The 25,993-nt window shown below is 38.2% G+C and overlaps 1 protein-coding gene across 1 annotated transcript in view; it reads left to right on the top strand.

Moving 5' to 3' along the window:
- Positions 1-25,993, top strand: part of hpse2 (heparanase 2) — a 54,032-nt gene that overhangs the window by 7,043 nt on the left and 20,996 nt on the right. The window contains exons 4-5 of the mRNA XM_044213208.1: positions 22,282-22,455; positions 24,029-24,200. Coding sequence (XP_044069143.1) covers positions 22,282-22,455; positions 24,029-24,200 — 346 coding nt within the window. The remainder of the gene's footprint in view (positions 1-22,281; positions 22,456-24,028; positions 24,201-25,993) is intronic.

Genomic DNA, 25,993 nt, shown 5'->3' with positions numbered 1-25,993 from the left:
ACATAGGATGTTTTCAGTTATAAGGTCTGCAGCGGCTCGTGAGATATTGAACAGGAAACTTGTTTTGCTATTTCTGCTGGAAGTATCAAGGATTTCTCTTTAAATGTTTTCTTAGATTTTTCAAGGAAACATTGTGCACAACTGAAAATGATACATGATTTAATCAATTGGAGCAAAACTCTGTTTCTGAGTCTGTTTATGTGTCTAGCTGTTAATGGTTGCACAACAGAAAAAGCTGCATCATTGTGCCTACACAATGTTGTGGTAGATAAAAACTAAAATGTCTATGTGCTATATCACATTTAACATTTGGAGTTCCTTCACTAAAAAGAATAACTCATACTTACAGGTATTAGTACAAGCAACCTCATAAAAAAAGGAAAATAAGTAATTCTTTATATTATGATTATGAAAAAGAACAAGCTTAGAAGTGATAAGTAACCTCTAGCTGCAGGACTTTATTTGGGATTTTTAATTGGAGGTTGAATCACAACTTGGACACTGAGGTAATGTTGCTGTTGGGACAGTTATTTTAGCCATCTGGAAGAGATGGTGGGGCTAAGTAGGACATCTCCTTGGGAAGGCAGTAACCTAGATGGGAGACCAGCAGGATTTTAACATAGGACAGAGCCAGGTTCATGGAGAGAAAAACACATTTTAGGGAAATTTAAATAAAATTATAAAGTACAAGGGCTAGGCAACAATCTTAACTTCAAAATAGCTGGTTGTTACAGATTGTTCTGATATTTCTGGCTTTCATCACCATCAACCTTGCTAAGGTCTACAGTTGCTTAGTGGAGAATTATTATATGGTAAGATGGTCCAAAGGGGAATGAAGATCACTGCAAAAGGTGAAACATTTTTTCCATTCATGACTTTTCATTTCACAAATCTGGATTGATTGTCCTATACACCAAAGGAATTATGCATGTGAGAGTAAATGTAGTAATACTTTCAATCAATGGATTCCCCTGCAGAAACTAGAGCACAGAATAGCCATCATGGCTGTGTGTTGCAAGGAGAATTTAAGTTTTAATAGAATGTAGTGAAACAAAGTTAACAAAGGGCCGCAGGAGGCTGGTTTGACACCACATGATCCATGAGGTTTTACCTTTATTGATATAGGCCTATTAGAGGCAGCACATTAAGGAGCATTATTTTAATGTTAGATGAGTCAAAAGTTGGGTTCATGATCAGGTAGATGGCATGCAGCCTGACATCATGATTTGGACTCTTCTCTTTCTCTCTTTCTTAGTCTGATCTCACGTGTGTAGTATCAAGTGACACATGTTTACAGTGTCTAATCAGTTATTAGGTTTAAATAGACATTGCTGAGAATACATCAAACACTAATACCTGAGCCCCTCTCTTTGAACTGACACAGAGGTGCAGCAGTCACAGCCATAAGCCTCTCATTGAGAGCTGCAGGGCTTCATTGAAAGGAAACATGAGAAGAACGACAATATAGGAAAGTGTGAAGCGATACTAATGTAACCCTGCTTTCACAACAAACTTGCAAGTGCAACAGAGCAAGACCATTGTTTTCAACTGAGGTAGTGGCTACGCGCTCCTGAGGAGCTGCACAAGCCAGAATGCAGAGTGGTGCACACTGTCCTGATTTTCCACCAGGTTTTGTAGCCACAGTTGAACAAAATTTAACTTTGACCCCAAATGTGCTAACCTCCACGATGCACATTCTGACATTGACAGGAGGTGGGACCTCCATGTTGGACGAACAGGCAGCTCACAATGGGCATGTCTGACCTTAATACAGGAGACTGGAGCATCTCGTCACAGACCTGCAATTAACCTTTACCTTTTTATTAATCATTAACACAATCTTTCCCTAACCTTAACCAACTGTTTTGGTTGCCTAACCCCAACCATACCTTAAACATAATTTATTTACTATGTCCACAATCTTTCCCTAACTTAAGGGAAGAATTGTCCAGTGTTGATGTTCTTGGGTTGCTGCGTAGAGGAGAATGGAGGGAATATTTATTTTGTGCATCTCTGAACTATTATCTTATCCTACCAGGACTTACCAGGAACAATCTTACTAGGCATGGCAGAAAACATCATATAGGATGGGGATGCGAAGTTTGAAAATGAATACTGTGATTGTTTACATTCTTATGTAGTTTGTAGCATCCTAGTTAGCTGCTTTGTAGGATGGATAATGGTTTTTGGGGCTCCACTTTATTCTACACTCTACCTTGTGAAAACTACAGTATTTGCGCTTACACGTTTGACGTGAGACCGTAACCATAACTTGTAACTAAAGAGCACATATTTCAGTATTTTACAGTTGCTTTGGCTCAGTTAGCACATTAGAATTTTAATGTGCAAACTCTTACTGTAATACAATGATGGAGAAGACTGAAGTGGAATTCATGTTCCTGACAAAAAGCATAATGTGTCACCACAGGACATACAGGAATGCAGAAGGTTAAAAATCTGGAAAGACAAACACTAGGAGCAGGCACAGAAAGGGGAATTTACTGAACATCTGTGAATGGCTTGAAAATGTTTTCATCAAAACAAACTGGCACAGCTGTCTATAGCCAGAGGGCCTCTATTATAACTTTCTGTTTTTACTCATTTGAAAATCAAAACATATTTTCTTGCAACAGTGGGAAACATGCTCCATCCTTCCTATTACTTCTAATATAAGACTCCTCCCTGACTTTTATCCACTCGTTCCTTAATCTTTAAACCTCTTCTGTAAGAACGAAGATTTGTTTCTCCAATGTCTGCCTTATCTCTTTGTTTAAAATTCCCTCAGTGAATATCCACACACACTCACACACAAGGCATCAGTTGTGATGGATTCAGTTTTTGGTGTTGCAGCTGCCTCAGTACCAGGTCCATCTCTAGCTCACTGCTGAATGCAGATTTATGAGAGTTTCTCCTGCCAAGTTTCACACTGTAACACCGCAGTACAGCCAGTTGCCGTGACGGCGGCAGAATGAATGTAATCTGCTTTGATTTGTTGATATCTATAATGATATTATTGGATATGAGCAGTCATTGTGGATCTTGGAAAGAGCAGAGGTAAAACAAAGAACATTAAAGGTTGTGTGTATGTTTTTACACATTACGGTTTGACAGACTGTTTGCTTGACTGTACTATTAAAAGAAAAGGACCTGGAACCCTGCTGTGCTGTACTGCCAACAACTGAGAGCAGTCGAAACTTATACATCTGCTGTAAGCAGACTGCCCACAGTTGTTATACAAATACATTAAGCTTTGGAACATCATCAAATACATACAGTGATTTCAAACAATGAACTACTCAACAGAGATTTCAGGTCTCTGATTTGTTCACACAGTTGAGGTGAAATAAAAATTAATATCCTTCTCTTTTAAGAAGGGATATTTACAATATATTAAGGAATTGTAAAAACTTGTTTTGAATTAATCTCTCACCTCACAAATTAGTAATTAAATATTTTGTCTTTTTTTCCTCCATTTTAGCACTTCTATAATTTAGTTATAAACTAAAATCTATTTTAACTGAACAATTTTGTATGGATTGCTTTTTTAATTTGTTAAATAAAATAAAGCTACTGCTTTTTGAGTCATGTAGATTTCAACAGTTATCAATTTTTTTTTCCAGTTTCAACTTATCATTAATAATTGACAAAAAGAGAAAGGGACGATGAGACATACAGTAAGAGGAGGAGATATGCTAATGGTCTGTGGTCAGATGTGAACAGAGATTGGTGATACAAATGTAATTTTAGCAAACTGAACAAAGACAAGCCTATAGAGGAATCCATGAAAATACGAAGTTAAAATCTGAATGACCTTTAAATGAGCCAGACTTCCTACTCCAAATTGGCTTTGGATTCTGCTCAGTTTGGTTTTAGGGTTTCATAGCAAATTGTTTGTGGCATTAGATTAAATGATGCCAACAATCGACACACTGATGATGATGTATTAAAACCAGACCAGGGAGTGCCGTGAAAATAGCCAACAATGCTGCTGGCATGAACCAGGCACACCCAATTGAAATCTTGGCATGTGGTGGTTGTGTCGAACACCAAAGACAATGACTGTCTGAGTCTGGCGGCCAAACCTGCCTGTCCAACGCTTAAAATAAAATTAGATTCTTATTTCACCAACATAGTTAATAAATTAACATTAAATCATGAAGAACTTTATCATTTGAACAGTTGAGGGAATGTTCTGCACTATATCAACCTATTGACTTAAATTGTATCTCATCTACTGATATGTCTGTGTGAAACAAGACATTCTCATTTGTTTTGTGTTTTTTCTCAAAGCCATCTCTGCAACAAAACTTTCCTGCAGTAAAGGTTTTGTGTCATAAATTTGCGGTTTTCAAGCATTTAGTTTGCTGCAATTGTCCTCTTGGGCCCCCATGTGCATCTTTTTAGCATAGTTGTGTTTTAAGTTTGTTTTACATGTATCTCTAATAAGAATCATTCTTTAAATAACCTGTGTGATTAGATTACTCATGTTCACGTACACAACGAAAAGGTTAGAACCCAGAATTAAGCCCTGTGGCACACCATTGTAACCATTACAGTTTCACACATGAAGGCTTTTTACAATGTAACACAGAGTCGTATCTTCAGACAAAAGAGCTCTGTTAAAACGTGAATACATTACCTTATATTTTATGTGTTTGGCTGAATTATTTACATGCTATTGTTTCAGTCTTACCTGTCAGTATACAATTATCAGCAGTGATTTAAGCTCAGCGTGACAGTCTTGATTGCCATATAGCCTGCTTTTTTTCTTTACTCTTTCCACATGGCCTACACAGATCCAGAAGTGTCTGTTTTTGCTTGAACGAGAGAATACCTAGAGTGTTTAAATCATGGATAGACATAACATGTAATTCCATGTGTTTGCAATATGCCCCGAGACAAGTGCCAGCAACCTGCAAGCGAATGTCATTTTAATAGCCTGATGCATGGGAAATGTTTGAAAGCAGTCCTTCCTCTCCTATGATTGTTTGGCATGACATCCAACCTCCACATTTTCCCCCAGAACTCTAGAAAACATACGTTTTGTGTCAAATTTCAAATCATGGCACTGTGTTCTTGACTGTTCTGAGGCAGTTCGTACCAATGGGATGGACCTGTAGCAGGAAATGCTGGCACCTCTTGAGTGTGTGTGTGTGTGTGTCAGTTCTGTATAAGTCCAGATGAACTTGTTATCCTGAGGAGAAACATGCCTCCTTCATTACCAGTGAGACACATTTTATTTCCTTAATTTGACTCTCAGGCTGTCATCCGTTATTTATGAGATTGCTCTATGTGTGTGTTTGTGTGTGTGCATGTGTGTTTGTGTATGCCTGTCCATTATGTAGTCATAGTGTTTGTACTGTGACTGGAAGTAGGGGCTAGGAAGCTATAAACACTGTTTAGGGAGGTGATTTGACCTGGTGTTTAAGAATATTACGCTAATGTTTCTTCTTCTTCTAAACTTCTTAATTACTTTTATAATAGAATAGTGGAGATTCTGCAGCAACCGTCTGAAGACCTATGTTGGCATCAGTGATGTGGCTCTGAGCTCCTCTATTTTGTGGGGTCCTCCAAGGATCTATTTTGGGTCCCCTCCTGTTTACCATATACATGCTATCTCTGGTTCAAATCATGTGTAAACATGACACCCAGTTGTATGTCCCGATAAAGCCTGGTACCATGGATTCATCCTGTACACATTGTATGTCCTGCCTCACTGAGATAAAAAATTGGATGTCCAAAACTTTTTTGAAATTGAATGACTCCAAATCAGAGGTAATTATAACTACCCACTGTGGCCCCAGTACTAGCAGCATTAATAATCTCTCCTCTAGTCTGGGTGCCGTATCTAATAATGTTCGAAAAAAGGCCCGCAACCTAGGTGTCATTTTTGATTCAGAATTGTCCTTTGATGCTCAGTTGACTAAAGTGGTGCAGTCCTACTTTGCACAACTGAGACCGCTATTAAACTATTAACTATTAAATTTACCTCTCATATTACTCCTACTCCTTTGTCACACATTCACAAAATACTGTATTTATGTCTCTTCTAAAATCAACAACAAACACACATACACAGGAAAACCGTTTAACAGAACATGAGATATATGCATTAACACTGTATGCATCTTCAGATTGGTTAACAAAACAAAACAAACCCCTTTCGCGTGTCTCATTAGCATTTCTATTGTACTGTGTATGTTACCCATTAGCAACAGGTCCACTAGCCTAGCATGGCAGTGTATAGCTAAACATCTCTATTTCAACATTACTCAACTCTAAACATTGCACGTTATCACTAAGGATTCACAACACTCTTATCCCTTATCCTGGGGTCCATGCATGTGAGTTTGAGGACTATTAACCCACTTGTATATAAAAACAAAGAGGCAGAAAACTTTCCCACTAAAGGGTTTTAGGTTCCTCCCAAGCGCTATGGAACTCCCTGCCTGGAGATCTCAGGCAGGCAAACACAGTAACCTCCTTTAAATCTCTCCTTCTTAACACTCACTTTTATCGTATGTCTTTTTCTTAATCTGATGGTATTTGTTGCAATTATTTAAATTATTATTATCATGTTTATATTTTAAGTTCTGGATCTTATTTGCTTTTATTATATGTTTTTATTATATAAAGCACTTTGTCAGATTGTTTTGAAAGGTAATAAAGGGAAAAGGAAATAAAGTTATTTATTTATTCTTTCAACCACTTACACTGGATTTAACACACTCATTAGCGTTACACAAATGCTGTCTGCATTTCTGCATGTGTGTGTGGGTGTGGGTGTTCAAGGAAAGAGTATCCTTTTACTTGTAGTGAGAGAATACAGTGTAGTCGAGAGATGACCAGTCATCATCAGTAAGGATCAGAGGAGTTCAGTAAGTTTTGAGCATGAATAGAATAACTAAATTCTTTGATATTACACATATCTTCATATATATCTTCAATCTAAATTTTGTCACCTCTTTTCTCTGAATAAGTGTAAGATACAGTCAGGGATTTTTTCTCTGCACTCCTGACACTTTCCTTGTTGTAACGCTGTCTCCTAGAGATTAAGTTTATATAATACTAATTTGCAGCAGCAAATTTGTTTAACAATAAATGCAATGTTGTGTAAATACATTTTTTTTTTATCAAATGTGCATGTATCTGTAATGTTGCAAACTGTATCTGAGCTTAACCAGCTTTCAAACTTAACATTATTGTGATGTATATTTAGCATCTTTCCTCTTTTCTTCTCCATAATCTGTTCCTCATCTAGTTTGTACCTAACATGGTAGCATTGCTTCACTTTTCTATCATAGTTTGAATTATTCTTTTGGACAAAGTAGATTGTTTCTTGCTTCTCTTTCAAATCATTTCCCTGAATGTGTGAGTTTGCCTACTTAACTGAGGAAATACCAGCCAGTGTTCATACTCCAGTACCGGGGACATTAATCTCACTGTGTCAAGGCCCCCCATATATTACTGTAAACTCCAGAAAATGTTGCTTGCATAAGAGTTTGGCATGTTTCTCTTCTGGCCACTTGTGAATCCTCTTTAATTCTTCTTTTTTTCACTTGGAGCATATGGCTGGTTGGATTGTGTTGGACCTTGTCAGAGGCCATCTATCACTCCATGGTGTCCTGCTGAGTTGGAGATTCACAGCACAGCTCTCAGCCCTCAAAATGAGAAAACAAGAGCGAGAGGGAACAAAGTTAGAATAAGAGAGAGGAGAGAGAGGGAAGGGAAAGGGGGATGGAAGGAGTGAGAAATAAAAAAAACAGCAACAGACAGATGAGGAAAAAAATAAAAGAAGAGGCAAAAAGAGCAAAGAAAGAACAAAATGTAAAGATGAATAAAACATTTTTCTTCATATGAGACCAACCAAAAGTGTTTTCAGTTTTTCTCTGAACCAATCTTTTTACCATCCCAGCCAGCTCTGGCAGTTCAGACCCGTTGACCCGGCCAACACCTGTGGCGTAAAACTGTGCCTTCAAGGTTGAGCAAAGCTGTGCTCAGGGTTCAGTAGCTTCACACTTGTTAGACACCGCAACAGGCTCAGAGCTCTCTTAAGGAAACATCTTTAATAAAAAGGGTGTTTCCAAAAGCCTTTCACAAGCTACTAACTGAAACTTGCGTCAATTTCTGGTTACCTCTGACACTTACAGATGGAAAACAGAACAGTGCATGTTTCATATTATTTCTGTGGCATCAAAAAGTGAATATTTCTAAATGTAACTGGCTTTACTTTTAATGTTTCTAGTGTATTTACATTTCAATAGATAAGAATTAATTCTCAGTTGCATTTATATCTACATTTATATTTACAATCTGATTTTGTCTATAAAACTGTATTAAACAACTTTCACATTGTTCTCTATGTTAAATCGACAAAAAAAAAACCCCACAATAATTGAGAAAATGTGTCTTTCCTTGTTGAAGGCTTGTGAAAGAGACTAAAGCTCTACCTGCTCCAGAGACATCGCTCCTGGCTGTGACTGACCTCTGGCCCTCACATGAAACAAGAACATGTATGGGCCTCAGAGGAATATGTGAAGAAGCTACTTCCTAATTATTCTGTTTGTAAGATGGTGTCTGAAGAGCTCTGAAACATTCGTCTGTTACTTGTTAAAAACAAATGAAAGTAAGAAATGGTAAAATGATATTCATGGGCATGAAACACATTACTTACCAAGAGACATTTTTGTCCTCATGTATCTGCTGTGTCAACCTAGGGTCTTAAACAGAATTTTGGTGAGGCGAGGATGGATGAAAAAAGTGGCCTCAATGATACCCTAGTAACTTAGTATGTTCTTCGCCACTATAACTAAAATCTGTGTCTCACTGTGAGAATGAAATCATAAGACACATCTGCATGGCTTCTATGTTGGCACTAGTTGATGCATTAAAGTACTGAAATGGTTCAGGGTTAACAATTGCGCATAGGTTCCAAATGTAGTAAGTGTTATTCAAAATGAAGTGCTTCTGCATTCAAATAGATCATGATCAACATGCATTATTCAGTCTGACTAAATTATTCCTGTCCTGAAACATGAGTATGCAACATCATGCACAACTGAGGAAGCACATCGCTAACTGGTGAGAAAAGCTGCATACGTGTCTCAAATAATGCATAGGGTGAAGATACTGTCTAACTCTAATTATCTGCAAGCTTTATCAGCAGGTATTCAGCTCATGAATTGTATTTCTTGCTCACCCCCAACATCAAACCTCTAATGCATCTGTATAAAAATTCAGGCAAGGGCCTGATATCCTGTTTCCTTTTAGAAACTTCAACCCTACAGGTGCCCACCTACCTTCCAAAACAATGATTCAGTGCAGACCTTGTCAAAAAACAAAACAAAAACCCAGCCAAATAACAAACAACCCCAGTATCCTAACAACATAATCCAGAATTCCAGTAAACAGCTGAAATGTAAAACGGACTTCATAGCAGATTTTTCTCCTTGACTGTTTTTGCATTTCTGTTTGTTGTGAAAGATACTGTTTACTGAACAGCTTTAGGTAGTAATGGATTACAGTGTGGCTTTTTGTTACACTTGTTTTCAGTTGAAAAAATGTTGTAAACTGAAGTGAGAGAAGCATGATTGGCTGTGTTTTTTGGTCAGATGGAGCTTTGAATAAGTCAAAACCAACATCTCTGTCAGAGCCTGGATATTTGTTTGTAAATATTAAGAAGTATACTAGAAACTTGGACCGACCCATATGGAAGCCAGTTTAGGCTTGGCTGTTAGGATGGTAACCTACTTTTACTGAGACCAACACAGATAGCAGTTTGGCTACAATTTAAGATCAGTCACCTCCGAAAAGTTTATTGGCTCATTAGAGGGGTAATGGAAGCTTAATGTTAGATGTGTGACCAAATTGTTTTCTTTCTCATTTGCCAAAGTCTCTCTTTGTTTCTGTTTTTGTTAATTGGCTTAAGTATCCAGTAATTGGTGCCTTGGGTTTTTATTTGGAGATTTTATTAGATGCTGGCCTATGTATGGTTACAAGATGACAAAGAAAATATGTAAACTATTTTATGGGCTTTCATCACTTAAGCAGTGTAACACATTTAAAACATATTTAATTTATGTCTGTAATATACAGCTGTTTTATGTGTTGTAAAGAAGGAAAAAAGAAAGAAAAGGGATGGAAGAAAGAAAGAAATGAACTAGACTCATGACTTGGTCTAATGGGTTGAGGCACTTCACCTCTTATAGCTGGTTGCACTCCAAGCCCTTTTATTCCGAAGCTATTTGATTCTGAAGGAACTCTGGTCTGTGAGACGCAGCGCTATGTTATTGAAAGAATTTTATGAGTCCATAAGTGTGTAATGAAATTTGCCTCGGTCAGAGGGGTGAAGCACGGAAAGGAAAAGTGGAATTGAATGTTTCGGTGGTATTTTCCTCAGACCTGCATTCCCTTAGGGAGGGTACAGGACTGCTTGCAGTGGCCCAGGCAAGAGTAGGCCAAGTGAAACTTTTCCCTGAGGTTTGGAACCTCTGCTGTGAATGGCAGGAGCCGACACCTCTAACCAGGATCAGATGTTTGCCTGGCTTGGCTTGACCTGGTCCTTCCCCTGGCAGAGTAGGTAACCCGGGGTCTGATTCAGCCAGCATGCCAGACTTGCAGCAACAATAGCCTGGCTCTACGTCACTCGTTCTCTCCCAGTGAACTCCACTGCCTTCAAAATCCTTTACTGTAGATCCAGAAAAGACATGGGAACAGGGCCAGGCCAAGGAGAACACATTCACACCAACATTAGCATCTCAACACTAAAGTGATGCTACAGGTGATTCTGTTGTAATGTTGGACCACTGATATCTCCTGCTTTTTGTGTTCTTTTGTGTTTGTTTGTTTTTTTTGTTTTTTTTTACAGATTCACCATAATTTTCTTCTTTTTTTTCCTATTGTGACCTACTGTTGTGTAGCTTTAATTCAACCAGAAGTTTCAAAATAAGAGAGATGTTTTGCACCAGGCACATAGACACACTCGCACAAGTTGTAAATTGCCGTTCATCATCCTTATTATATATATATATATATTTTACAAGTTACACATTGGAAAGTAAGAGTCAAAACAAGTACAACTTTTTTGTAATAGCATAAAAAGTGATTGCTTTTAGACTGACATTTGTCAAGGGTGAACCTAGTAGCAAGTTAGAGCTGCCTAATCCAAGGTCTTCCTACACATTTATTTAAAAAATGATAGTAAAACTCACAAAGAGCAACATTATTATAAAAAGTTAGAATGATCTGCTGGATTCTGATGATTCAGATGTTTTGTTTATTTGTTGTAAACAAATGGAATACAGCTGTCTCCTGTGTTTAACAGTGTTTGAGAGTATAAATTGAAGATATTACAGGACACTTTGCGTTTTCATCTTCTAAAACCTCTCCTTATCCTCTTATCCTCCCAACATGAAATATTTTTGAAATCCTCCAGATGTAACCTAAACATCTTACTCTCACCAGATGTGAACCAGTTTCTCTGCACTGACTTTAGAACCCTTACAAATGCCTCTTATTCTGTATAAACTGGCTAGATACATAGTCCTGGTGTCACCTGCAATATTTCTGTTTCCTTACTCCTTTTACAAACTTGCTAAATGTCCATGTTATGCTTCTAGTCTGGGGATTTTGCTTTAGTCATAAAGCTAATTATTATGCTCCATTACCAGCTTCTTTCTTTACAAATTGAACACATTTTAACAGAGACTACAGAGTACATCCAAGTGATATCATATCACCACAAACAACCTTCAAGACTTGTTTGAAATATGAAAATGTATTTTACAGCTCTCAGTGCAGATAGGTCCAAACTACTGTAGAACATAAACAAGTACAGAACCACCATAACCATAAAACAATAATCATGTTTTATATATATATATATATATAAAATAACTTTTTTAGTGATTTCTTTAAAGTAAGTATTCCTTGTAATGGCTCTGTCACTTCTGCCTCTTGCAGTTCAATTACATTCACTGTTCACAATGGTTAACTAATCTATTATGGAGACTTGTGTAACCTAACATAAAAGCACTACATTGGTATTTTTGGTTTGAATTGTTTTTGCTTTACTTGGATTGGGTTCTCATGAATACAATACTGTCTAAATTGTGCAAATCAAATCAATGAAACAAATAAATACTAAAAGTGTTTATTCAGATGTATGATCTTGCAGTAACAATTTGACAGATCAGTGTATTGAGGTTTCCTACAGTGGGTGTAAATTGGTATTTATTTGTAAAACTGAAAAGATCTGTATGTGAGTGATTTCAAACCTTTTAGCATACAATATGGTTTTTGCATCAGTTGAAAGCACCACCACAAGTGTTAAAGCAGAATGTCATTTTTCCAAACCACAAACATCTAAACGGACTAATTGACCAAAACATAATAAAAAACAAATGAAAATCTCACTTGCATGCAATCCTCTGCCAACACATCTTAGTGAAGATGGAAGGCACAAATGGTGTAAAAAATATTTTCAAATGAGGAAATGAGCTCAGATTCTTACATTGCAGCGCTTTAAGTGCTCGACAGACAGGATTAGGAAAACTCAGCAGGAGAACATGACTGATTAGAAAACAGTTTTGAGACTTTGAGAGATATTTGCCAAGGTGAATGGTTGGAAAAAGTCCCATTCTCTTTCTCCATAAACATCTGGCAGAAAAATCCATCACAGTGCTGGGACAATTCCCTGCATTGTCATAATGGGTTGCTGCAGAAACTCAAGTGGGACTTAAAAGTTATGAGTTATAGGAAGGAGACTGTCCGCCTGGCTGAGGCAGGTGCCCCCTGTAGTGTTCGTCCTACACTGGCCAGCATTTCTGAGAGGAACTGTGATGATTTTTTTCCTTTCTTTTTACATGAGCTGCATTGCTGTAGCGCCACATCATCATTTCAGCACACTAATAATGAAGTATAAGCATCACTTAAATTAAAAGTTCACCAATTTAAAGCCTTGAAAATTGTTCTTTGATCATCATACATGGCGGTAATAAATTAGCGGCTATGCATTGATAGCTCGAGCGTTTACAAGGATTTATTACATGCAGATGCATTAAAAAAATGGAAATGAGTAAACAAATGAGTTATACATTAATAAACTTAAATATGAAAATCTGGCTATTACATGTTAAGGGGCTGTGTATAAAAATTATTTCCTTGGCTTAAACTCATTGGCAAACATTTGGTCACATTTGCACAGGAATTGTCCAAGAATAATTATGAAATTATTGCATAAATTTAATGTAAATAAATAAAATGTTATTCCATCATTCATTCAATTATATTTAATTAGGTTTATTATCAGTCATTATATTTAAATTATAAAATAATTAATAGCTTACTTAGTCAGTGTGGTCAATACACTACTTAGTAGCATTCTTAAAAACATTTCAAATCTTTTCCAGGATCTGATATTATAAATGTAAATTTACCGATAAAACTGTTGTAATGCAAGCTGGTGATTCTTTAACTGTTTAATCTGGCTCTGCTCGTTCAGCTGACGACAGAACCTCCAGTTTAACTGAAGCATAAGTAATGTGTGTGGATATAGTTTGAGAGTGGAAGATGATTGCTGTGATTATGGTGATTATTCTAGCAGTGAGAGGGAGTCTGGGATACCGTGTGTTTGCTTTGCTGCCCTGCCTGGGATCTGGTCTTCATAACCCTCATCCATCACACGGCCTTGGATCAAAGATGCCCTTCTTGAGCTGGGAATATAGCAGATGTCCTAAATACCCCAAAACAAATGTTTTGTTTGCCCTTGGTTTGCCAGTCTTATGATTTTGTTTATGAGGCATTTGCTAAGAGCCTAAAAATGTTCCTCCTGCAGTTGAGTAATTAGTGATCTGCACTGTGTTTGCAGCCTAAGCAGGTGTTTCATGGGAAGGGCTGCAGGCATTGTTTTATGTCCAAACTCTTTGATGGTTCAGGGGCACTAAAGCCCTGGGCTATTCTCCCTCTTCTTTCACTCTATCTACCCGCAGGAGTCTTGTTTCTTTGCAATTACAGAGCAATCAGAGCTCAATTACAGCATCAACAGAGGTGTGTGACGAGATGGCAAACCGGATAAGAGGCGGAAGCTTTACAACCGCCCTCTTTGGAGGTGACAGTGTTACTAATCTCTGTTAGTAAAAATGTCAGGTGTGGCTCTCACGCCCCTAGCTTTTACGGCTCTACCTTTAAAAAGCAAAATTAATGTCTGACACAGTAATCAGATTTTATGTGTTCAAAGAGATGCTCTGAACACATAACTGCTAAAAATATACTGTTCAAATCCCATCTGCTGGACTTGAGGCAGTTTTTGTTTTATATGGCCTACAGTATATTTCCTTTTAAAGAGCTTGAAAGCCTTCTCTTTACATCAAGTTTAGCTTTTAACGTCTAACTGAAATTAAGCTGCATGTGTTCTTTGCTACAGCATACAGGTCTGCTTTATGAATAACTGTACATGTTCTGTGCTCTCATTTAAAAAATAGAAAAACAGTACCCAAAAAGGAGATGTTTAAAAATATGTTTTGGTTTCCTGACCTGTAAGTGCAAGTACTTGAAGTCTTCAAACAAGAACCCACATAAGGTTTGTAGCTAACATCTCCTTCTTATCTACAAACATGGACACATGTCTGATGTTGGACCTTGGCTTGCTGAAGAAGCTACCAAACAAATATCCACCAGGGAAAATTGCACTGCTAATGTCATTTTGCAGGCAATGTAGATATTTAGCTAGTCACATGTAGCACATTAAAAAGCTAAAAAAACAAATGTAAAACCATTAATTGATGTTTTTGTTGTTTTGTGTTTTTTGTCAATTGGGTGTAATGGAACAAGTTGACATAGATATCACCTAGTGATGTTAGTTGTCATGGCTAAGGTGTTAGCAAACAGTTGCCTATTTACACAGACACAAAATTAGCATTAATCAGGGATTGTGTTATTTCTGGCCACCTGGCGAGTGTAAATCCAATATTCGCTACCTGGCAAAAATAGCCAACTCTTTAGCTGTAAAATGATCCACTATGTTTACCAGCTAGTCACTAATTTTGTCTGTCTGTTGTTTGGTGCTGAGCAGGTAGTGTACAGTTGGTTTTAGAGCTGCCTGCTGCTGAGTGAACCAAAGGACTAAAAAACCAAAACAAATAGCTAAAAGATGATATAAAGCTTTGTAGAGCTGAGAGAAACTGCAGAGTTGGTGATAATTCTCTGTGGGTTCGTCCTTATGAGCGACCCCTTTCACATTACACATAGTCATTTGATCCATTGTTGATATAAAATATTGATTATTGCAGCTTTAAGATTGTTCAGTTTAAATGGTAAATGGTGTAGTCCTTATTCTTCAACATCACTGCTAACAAAATTCTGTCTGCACTTGGCTTGTAAGCTACAGTTACACAAGTTTGTTTACATTTTGTCTCCGCACCCCTGCCAGCTCAGCTGTCAATCAAACTTGTACACTGGACTGCTCACTCAGAGGCTTGAATGCTAAAGGAACATTTCTAATGTATCTCAAAAGGCTTTTTACTTCCTTTCAGTAATAAGGGTTGACTTTTGTGATTTCACTTTAAATTTAAGGGTTGGCCATCTGAATAGTAGAATGGACTGCACTGTGCAAAAAAGCTGTAGGTACTTGTGGCCACCTAAAACATCTGATAATTAAGAGATTTGTTTTCCTTAAATGGAGATGAAGCTTCAGTTAGATTCACAAGTTACTAAACAGCCTGTCAGTTTATAATAACAAGATGATTCATAAACAGTTTTGGCTCATGGTAATGTCTGTTAAATTCCTTCTCCTTTGGTTGTGTTATGGTTTGTAGGTAGCTCCACAACACAGACAAAGAGAAGAGACATGGTGATGTTTCTCTCCAGGGAAACAAATACTTCCACACACCTTGTTTCTTTAAAAGCCAAACACAGTGAGGTCATTAGTATCCAAAAAGCGTACTTTTCCCATTAGGGAGTGATAGACAGTGGCCATTGCCAAACAGATGTGAAAACCACTCACACCCCATATGCATTTCCCTCACACCCTGTTCCCTTGACAAGTGGTTTGAGTTACATGGCCCAAAGCCAATGAAAGGCAGTTGATGTTATTTTGTCCACTTCTCTGTCCACTTCTCTGTCTTTGATTTGTTGTCTACCGCAGCCTGTTGCCTAGGCTGGAGCACACACACACACACACAGAGCAACAGAGAGTGGATGTACTTTACATCGACAACAGTGTCTGTTAACATACCACTCATCTTACTCACCATCTCTGTCAACTAGCTCTGCATCTCCTCTCCTTACACTGGGTACGCAGAAGAGGGCCACACACAAGTCTAGTCACAGCAAATTCACAGATTGAGGTAATCTCTCCCTCACACTCTTGTTTCCACAAACACACACGTGCACACACACATCGGTCCCCCTCTACTAACAGAATTGAAAACAGGTGCCCACCACATATCTTGAATTCTTCCAAAATACAAAAGTGGTTTGACCTGAATGGTTTCGCTGGAGTGGAGCCACCCTGTATGAAAGAAGAGTCCATGTGGAGATGTGTGTGTGTGTGTGTGTGTGTGTGTGTGTGTGTGTGTGTAAACATGGAGGCGTTGGGTTCTGTGCAACACGCTGGTGGAGCAGCACAGTCTCACACAATATATTGGAACCACATTTCTCCCTCTGCGCAACCCTAAGTTGCAGTGTCAAGTTAACGTCAGGATAAGTCGCAGATGCACCATACGAACATAGCAAACCACCGCATTTAATAGCTTTCGATACAGAGACCGTAACAGTATACTGGTCTGGCTTTGACCGATATGGATGAATGATCAAACTGCATCGATAGCTGTTCTTAAACTTTTGACTATCGTTTTGAAAAATTGCAAATTGAAAACGTCAGTCTTGAGATGACCTTGCTTCAGTCACATTGTCTTTTTCTGCAGCGACAGAGTAACTGGTTAGTGGAGGAACTGGTCCAATGAGAAACAGAAGGCAGAGAGTTGATAGACGAATCAGTGGAGCTGGTGGAGAAAAGAGAGTGAAGCCATGATGGAGGAGCTGATGATAAATGTGCTGCCCTTGGGTTTTCCTGGCTATTTTAGCAGTTCACTTCCATATCTTTCATGACTGGTCATGCTGTTTGTCTGTGACTGCATGTGTGCACGTGGTGTGTGTTGAGTGCAAATTACTTTTCAATCCATCTGGTAAAACCTTAAATACTGTCATCAACAATTGTCCCCATGTTAAGAACAATTTGATGGATGCACAGTCTGAGAATAGCCTTTCAACCATGCTTTCCCCACTGAGTTCACAATGGAAATGTAGTGTGTGCGTGTGTGTGTGTTTGTGTTTCACTGCACACTTCAAGCCAATGTAATGTGTGTTGTTACAGCTGACAGAGAAAATTACAAGCATCTCTGCTCTTACATATGGGAACAGTGTAATGAACATGATGTTCATTACAGTGCACATTTCATGCACATGTCTTTTTGCCTAAGAATCGATGCTTCTAATTCACAAAGAATCAAATTGTTATCAAAAATTAAAGGTTAGGTCTCATAGGTCCGTATTTTAAGGTATGTTATGAGTTCATGTTGAATGAGCAGTGTGGACACTTACGATGCATTTTTAAGAGCTCTGGAAGCTTGAGTGCAACATGTGCATCTTTAGATATGGAAAAACACATTGTATCCATAAACAGGAAAAAAGGCTCAGAATTAATTTCTCTAAACAGCCTTCTCCCCTGTCTGCACATGTCTCTTGAGGATTCGGTTTTGATTTGGCTTTTAAAGCAAGCCAGAACTCAGCTCAAGTCTCTTTGTGTGTGTGTGTTTGTGTGTGTGTGCTTGTATGTTCCAGACTGACTTTGATGGGACTAAACATCCAAATTGACATTTGCTGTGGCAGTAAGCTGCGTCTGGCAGTAAGTCACTATATTTCTGTATTGAATGAAACCAGAGACAGAAAACAAAGTTTTTGCTTTGCTCCCTATTTTCTCTCTCAAGGCGAAAATGATGGGGAATGTAGGAAGATATCAGCATTTCTAAACTGAGATTTTGAAGCCCAAGACCAGAATTGTTTTCACAAATCATCTGAATTTGAATTTGAGGGAGGAAATGTTAGAAGATGATGTTTGTTCCTTCCCCCTTTTTTGGCTACGTGAAATGAAATGTTTGTAAACTGATGCAGTTGGCAGTTGATTGTCAGGTCACATCCATAGCCTTGTTCATTAAACTACCTGCCTTTTTATTGCTAATTGTATTACTGAAATATTCCTAACACAGCATTACACATGAAGGGCACAGTTTTGTAGTTTTCTGTCTGTAAAAATTTAAATTTTTTTAAAATGTGTCAATTTTTCAATCTGAAGACTTTCCAAAGGTCCCCAAAACAGGTCTCTTCCATAATAACAGCTCTTTGCATTTCCTTATTTTGTGAGGATATGTGTATGATATAATAAAAGTTTTTATTGCAGCTTGTAAGTAAAACAAATCACAATTTAAAGTTGCATTAGGAGAAATACACCTGTCTTGTCAGCCAGCAATAACTCATTAAAGGTGCAGCAACAAAGAAAAGTGTTATTTTATTGGAAACTTCAGATGGGCGTCTAGTTCATGTGGGTGGTATATAAACCAGCAAACACTGTTTGTGTGAGTGCATCCAGGCCCACTGTACATAGACCTGTGTGTACCTCAGTGTTTGAGGGAATATGCAGAGCTGCAGAAATGAGGCATAGCACTGACTGATGCTGCCAGCCGCTCTGCTTCACAGAACTGGCTTTTCTATCAGATAGACAGCTTGACAATATCCAGACCCCACTCTTTCCGCTACACACAAACACACAAAGGCACGCCAGCACACACACACACACACACACACACGCACCCACATGCACCCACAGCTTTCTGGGTTTGTTCCGCTTGTTTCTGGCTGGACTGTTTGTAAGATAAAAGAGAAGTTTGTAGCTGAGTGAGTACAGTAAAGTCTGACCTCTTAAACAGGCCTTCATTGTATTATGTGTTATTGAGAATTTTTTGTCTCATTTTAAACCATATTACAACATAAGAAACTTTCATTCTTAAAAAAAAAAAAACAGCAAACTGAATAATGATGTTGACTCAAAGAGATTATTCACTGTCATTGGGATGAGCACCATTTGTTACTGGGCTGATACTTCTAACAGAAGTAAGGGCAATTTCATGTTGGCTTGATTGATTGTCTATGTGTGTTTGTGAAACAGTAGATCATTTGTATTGTTCCCATTTGGGAGAGTTATTGTCCAATAAAAATAAGTGCTGCTATTCTAAATTCACCATTTATCTCCATATTTCATTGAATCCTGCTACATTTCTTCTCTTAAACATTACACAGATGTGATAGTGAGCGGCAACAGCTCACAAACACACATACCGTGTGTGTGCATGTGCATACACACACAGACGAACAGTGTCTTGGTAATGTCATTACTTTCGTCTGACTGAGATCACAGATTTGTAGCTTCAGGGCTTTCTAGTGTCTGTATAGAAGCTCTTTCATGTTTGGCCTTAGTGATCTGCAGATTTCCTGACACCAGGAGAGTGGATCTACCCAGCATCCTTTTCTCTTTGGAAGAAAGCATATGATGCCCTGCTCTTGTCAGACGATAAACGAGAGCTCAGCTATGCTCGCCAGTAATGCTATACTTCCTTCTCTGGCTAGTAGCTGTTGTTAGTGTGTGCTACCGAAACAGAAACTGTAGTAAGTGCTCACCTGAAGGCTAACTGAGGATTAACCACCCTTTAAAGGATAGACTGTTCTCAGGGAATTATGCTATTGTTTTCTGTTGATTGACTAATCGATTAATCGAATCATTTCAGCTCCATCTACTATGTACAATAATTTATGTATTTATAGCCATTCATTTAATTGATATTAACAAATAAATTAAATTATTTAACTTCTGATCCACTTCCTCCTTAAAAGCACTCACAGCCGTGCTGTAAGAATATGAATATTTCAAAAAAAGAAACGAAAAGAGAATTTGAAACTATAACTATGTTATTGTGTGGAGTTTATGAAAACTTTTGAAAATATTTGTTAAGCAAAAAACAAAACAAGGTAATGAGTGCAAAATATTAAACTCTCAGCATTGCAAAACATTAATTTTTCTACCTTTGACCTCACCGTTCAAAATAACTTTAAATTGACACGAGAAAGCCAGCTATGAGTTTGTCTGCCGTTAAATAGAATCAACAGAATAAAATTCCCCAGGAAACTGACGCATAAACACATAGACATTTATTTGATTGTATATGCTTCTCTTAGACCTGCCAGCAGAGACACTATATTTTTAGCAGCATGATGCATCTTATGCCTTTATGATGTGTGTGCAGGGCTGCTAGCTGTGTCTTGGAGCAAGGCTGGTCGCCTGCTGCTCAGATCTCAGGTGAGGAAAGGCCTGGAATCACTCATCCTGACAGCCACATCTGGCGCTACTTTTTCTGTCCCGTTGCCCTCAACTCTGCTCCTGAAACCAGACACCACTCTGATTTAACCACAGAGGGAAGGAGTTATGATAATAACATTATTGGTGCTTATTAATGAGATGGAGAACAGACAGTTTACTCAGGAGAAATACACTCCCTAAGAGCACTGTGTGTAATAAAACCATTGTTACCGCTAGCATTTTTTTTTTGTTTTCAGGCTTTTTCCTGCTGTTGCTGGAAAGCGAATTAATGCCAGGTGCAACAAGCAATCTTTCTGTTCTCTCTATTTGCTCTGTGGATTATACCTAACCAATGCTCTATTGGAAATAAAAGCTTACAGTAAATGCTGAAGAAAAAATCACATTTGAGCTGAAGTGTGACTTCATAAGCATTGTTTGGTGTTCAAATGTATTCTGACTCTGACTTAAGGCCAGACATTTGTATCTCTCACATTCATTCATTAAATATTAGAATATTAGACAATCTTAAACCGTTCACATGCTCGTAAAAGCTTGACATGTATCCAGAAGAATAACCTCACGTACACCCTGGTCTGCTCTGCTTTTGTCTTCATTCCACATTGGACGGAGCAATCAGTTAGCAAGCTCAGCTGGTGCCAAACCCACAGTTGAGGGCAAATTCTAGCCAGAACCAGAGAGGCACACAGTCTTCATCTGTTTCCTGTTGAACCTAGGAAGTAAAGATCGGAGTTCAGGGTAATATTTACGGTAATGGAATGACTCCAAACAGATTAAATTTCAAAACAAAAGCCTGAGGTATCCAGGAGCAGCCTGCAGTCGCACATTAGAATATAAACAAACAGTTTTGGCACTCTCACCAAATGCCAACATCTGTTGTAGGCCCTCATCCTTTACTGCCCAGTGAGGATAATGTATTTTGATGGAGACAGCAGACATAAACGTAAGTGAGCATTCAGCTACAGAAGAACAGAACGATTCTGTGCTGGCTGCTTTGAGGAGCACACTCCACAGGAGTCCATGATGGGAAAATCAGTTTGTCTGGATTCTCACTGAATGTTTCTGAAGACGAGACTCTGCCGTCATGTGTACAAATGGACACACATGCACAAACACAAAGTTCAGTACCTGGTACACAACAACTGATTGCAAAATAAATCCCAGCGGTAGCTTGCAGTTTATCCAAAATACAGTACACACAACATTTCCATACACATTACTGCTGAGAAATGTAATCTCTGTTGCTAATTGTATATGTTACAATTTAGTGAGGTTGAAGAATTTAGAAAAAGCCACCCTTCTTTTAAGAGTCACATGGGAAAGAGCTTGTTTGTTTAAATGGACAAACCCAATGTTTTTCCAATGACAATTTTTTTTATTTGGTGACTTTTGTACTCTCTCAGCACTGAAAAGAGAGATTTAGAGAGATTTAGACATGTTACATGAATTTAATGACCAAATTGTTCATGTGACAATAACCACTTTTATTTCTCTTAAGATATACATTCAAATATACAGTAATGCTTCATATTGTGCACAGTACTACAATCACAATAAAAACATGCCTTTTTAGTTTGAACTCAAAAGTGAAAACAGCTGTTTAACATATTTATATTCTCTTCAATTACACAACAAGAACAGAACAGAGATAGCTGCAAATATAGGTGGTTATAGAACAGAGAGCACCAAAAATTGAGTTTCAGATATGGATGTAGAACAATAGAAGGTGATTCCTTCAGTTCATCGACATGCGAGTCAGTAAATCAATTCCACATGTTCTCCATCATGTTCACATGGTCATGTGATTCCAGGTGCATACAAAGGATCAAAGTTACAACTGCTTTGTGGGTTTCTCCCAGCCAGGTCTTTAGACAAACTGTACAACTTTGCCGACTGTGCTGGTCTGCACCTGATCCTGGGGCTCAACGCGCTGCACAGAAACCCAGACAACTCCTGGAACACCTCCTCCACCCTGAGCCTCCTGAAGTACGGTGCTGGCAAGAAGTACAACATTTCCTGGGAGCTGGGTAACGGTCAGTACAGCTACACACCACATAGTGCCTTCTAAATAACATGATAAAGTAAGTTTATGTGTGTGCTTTTTCTCTTACTGTACTTAAGTGTTGCTGAGATATGTGTACAGTTTTGAAGTACCTCAACTTTACTTGATAAGACTTTCTTACTTCACTACAAGTGGAAATGTTGCACCTTTTATTTACTAACTTTCCCTGCAACCCAAGGTTGCAGAGTAAAATTTTGCATGTATATTATTAGATCATAAGTTCATAAATATTTGTCAAGAGTTAGTCCTAGAACAAATCAAGAAATACTTTAACACAGTTATAAAGATTCTTGCATTGCATTGAAAAATTAAAAATTAAATTGTTATTCTAACCTTAACCAAACTAACCGAATGTCAACACTTAACCAACTCTAATCTCATCTCTAAACCATTTCCCACATCACACAAGAACTTTTTCTAACTTAACCAGTAACTGGTGAGGTGGTGGGTTTCTGTTCCTGCAGCTTACTGGAAACTTTTACGCTCAGAAACATTGAATGAATACTTTAACAATTTATACTTGTACATGTCACCTCTAATACATAATGAACTGAATTTCAATGGACTTTCACTTTTAATGATGGATCTTTTAATGAAGTTTTTTAATTCCAGAATTCCAATTTTTTCTCCACTAAAACTGCTATGATAAAGCAGTTACACATTTTGTTCATTTAACATTTACTGGTTATAACAGCTTTGATTTGAGACATTATTTAGATAGTGAGCTGTAAGTGAGAGTCTAGCAGTTTAAGGGTTAAGGCGAGGGTTCATTCAGGGATGAAAGGAACTGCTAGTCCTCATGTCATCCTAACCATCTGTGTTCCTGGGGAGCTGCAGTGCACACAAAGCCCTGTGTTTCCCTGCTGCACATCACTTCATATTTTCATTTAATTTAATCTGTAGTAAAACTCACAATAGAAACCTTTTTTCTTGCCTAAGCCTAAAAGTACCATGCAAAATCCATCGATTGGACCATGTGAAAAATTTTGTGAGTACTTGAACCATAATAAAAGTTATCATTTTAAGTAAATCACCCAGACAATGCAGACGCAAATTTGTTAGAGGCTGAATGAAAAGGTAATCATTTGAAATTTGCTAATATTATTATAATTATAGTTTTCTGGAATATAGCACAGATACAGCTACATACACACATTAAACAGACATATTGAAAGTTTTATTTTACAGCTCAAACACAACCTGATACAGATATAATCCCAATGCTCTTCAGTAGAGTGGTAAAACAGCAGTGGGCCTGCAAAAGTTTAGCTTTCCTCCTTTTGGGGAAAGTAGCTCCCTCACTCTCTTTGTTTTACCGATTCTGCAAGGCCACCCTGCGTGCTTGGACCATTCCCCTGACACTGAGTCCATCTGTCTGTATTACTGTGAATTGCCCAATTATCCCTTTTTGTACTGGCTGTTGGATACTCTCTAGGAGAGCAAGATCAGACTACAACAACAACAATATTCTCTGCCACCTCCCCACTGTTGCTTGTATAAACTCTTATCTCTCTGGCTCAGTGTACTGCATCTCCTCTTCCCAGAGCCTAATGCCTACCGCAGCATGGTGGGTCGCGCGGTCAACAGCACCCAGTTAGCTCAGGACTACACCAAGCTGCGGACCCTGCTGCAGTCTGTGCGCTATTACCACCGAGCTCACCTCTACGGCCCCAATGCAGGTCGACCCCGAAAGAACGCCATCCTGCTGCTGGATGGGTGAGTCAGCAAGTAAAACATTGATTGGGCAGGATTCCTGTCCTTGTTAGGCTATCCTGCTGGGAAAAGGGGGGGGAGGTAGTGGAAAGTATGCTGCGGCGGTTTGGGTCTTTTACTGAGCTTTACTGTGTTTAATGCACACAGTGTTTATGGATTTCCACTCCGCAGGTTTCAGGGTCTCAGCTCCAGTTATACCATGTCAGCCTAAATAAAGTGTCATCTGATTGATAACATGACGGCACAACGTCCCACCTGCTGGTTTTACCCAGAAGCTCCACCAGTTTCAGTTCGACTCTGATGGCTTATCTAACAGCTCATCAACTGTAGCCTGTCCCCTCCTGAGACTGTAATGCCGTACCTTTTAGTCATACCTTTACTGCAAATAAATACCATATAACTATACCAATACCATGCTTGTTCCCTAAAAGTCATTAACACTTTACTGCTTACCATTTTTCAAGGTGAACGTAAGTTTTCAGATTAACTTGCTACTGATTCCATTCAGGTCAATATGAATACCAACTTGAAGAGACATTAAACTCACTTGCTGTACTGATACTGTCACAATGAACATTAACTTTGCTTTGACAAAGTTACATTCTTGCCACATGGTAATGTAGTTGCAAGGAGGGTCTTTCTTGTTCTTGCTTTCAAAGCATTTGAGATCCAAGTCTTCTGCCAATGAAAATTGCATTCACAAGCTATGGTTTTTTTTGTGGGGGGAGAGAAAACCCAGAAGATACAACAATACACAAACATTGGCAACATAAAATCATTATATGAATTTGGCAGTTTTTTTGTTTGGCAGCCAGCCAACGTTTTTTATGTCAAAGTTACTCTCAAGCACATGAACACACCAACAAGAAGACTTCTTGGAACAGTTTATAACACCACAATAATGTAACTTTGACAAAAAAGCAGACTCATTTTGTAATTTCTTTACCAATCTCAAGAAAGTTTAAAGTCCATGAAAGTATATTTTCCAAACATGATTTTAGACCAGTGGCTGTCTGAAAGATGTTGAATGAAATCCTTTGGAAAATGGTCAGCATTAGTGCAATAGACACATGACTTGTTGTAAATGAGTTCAAACAATTAAAGCCATTGGTATCATCCTAAAAACCAACTTAAACTCTTCTGCCCTGAAATTTAGTTTCAAGTTTACAATTGGTCAGCTGCCTGAGCCACAAAATGTACTCTGAATGCAAATATGTGTTCTCCCAAAATGTGGATTATTGGTGCATTGAAAATAAAATGTCAACTTATGAAATTGACTAACAAAATTGAAACACAGGTGCAAAAATGTTAGGATATGGGATAAAACCTTGCAAATGTTTAATTTGGACAGTCCTACAGAGTAACATTCTACAAAATGTCATTTGCCTATATTGGCTGCATCTCTATGTAACTCAAGCATTAATTCTACCCTGATCATATTAACTCTAATCACAACCCTCAGATTAACTGTGTATCAGACATGGAATGTAGGTATGCAGGCTACTTCTGGGTGTTACTGACTGTCTTAGTTTGTTGAAACTCCTTTTAGACAAAAAAAAATGCTTTCTCAGTTCTACTGACCAAATAGATGACGGCATCGCTCAAACATATTCATCATTTCCAAAAAAAGTTAAGCCTTTCTGAGCTTTTCTGTCTGTTGAAATGGAAACAAAGCTGACTGAAATGGATGCATCAGTGGCCCTGTACAACAAACACAGGCTGAAAATTAAACATGGATGGATATACACAACTCTGTCAGTGTTGGACGATCCAAATAAAGTGTGACCTTATGGAGA

Source organism: Siniperca chuatsi, linkage group LG11 (genome assembly GCF_020085105.1).
Source record: "Siniperca chuatsi isolate FFG_IHB_CAS linkage group LG11, ASM2008510v1, whole genome shotgun sequence".
NCBI lineage: Eukaryota > Metazoa > Chordata > Actinopteri > Centrarchiformes > Sinipercidae > Siniperca > Siniperca chuatsi.
This window is presented reverse-complemented; position numbering and strand designations above follow the sequence as displayed.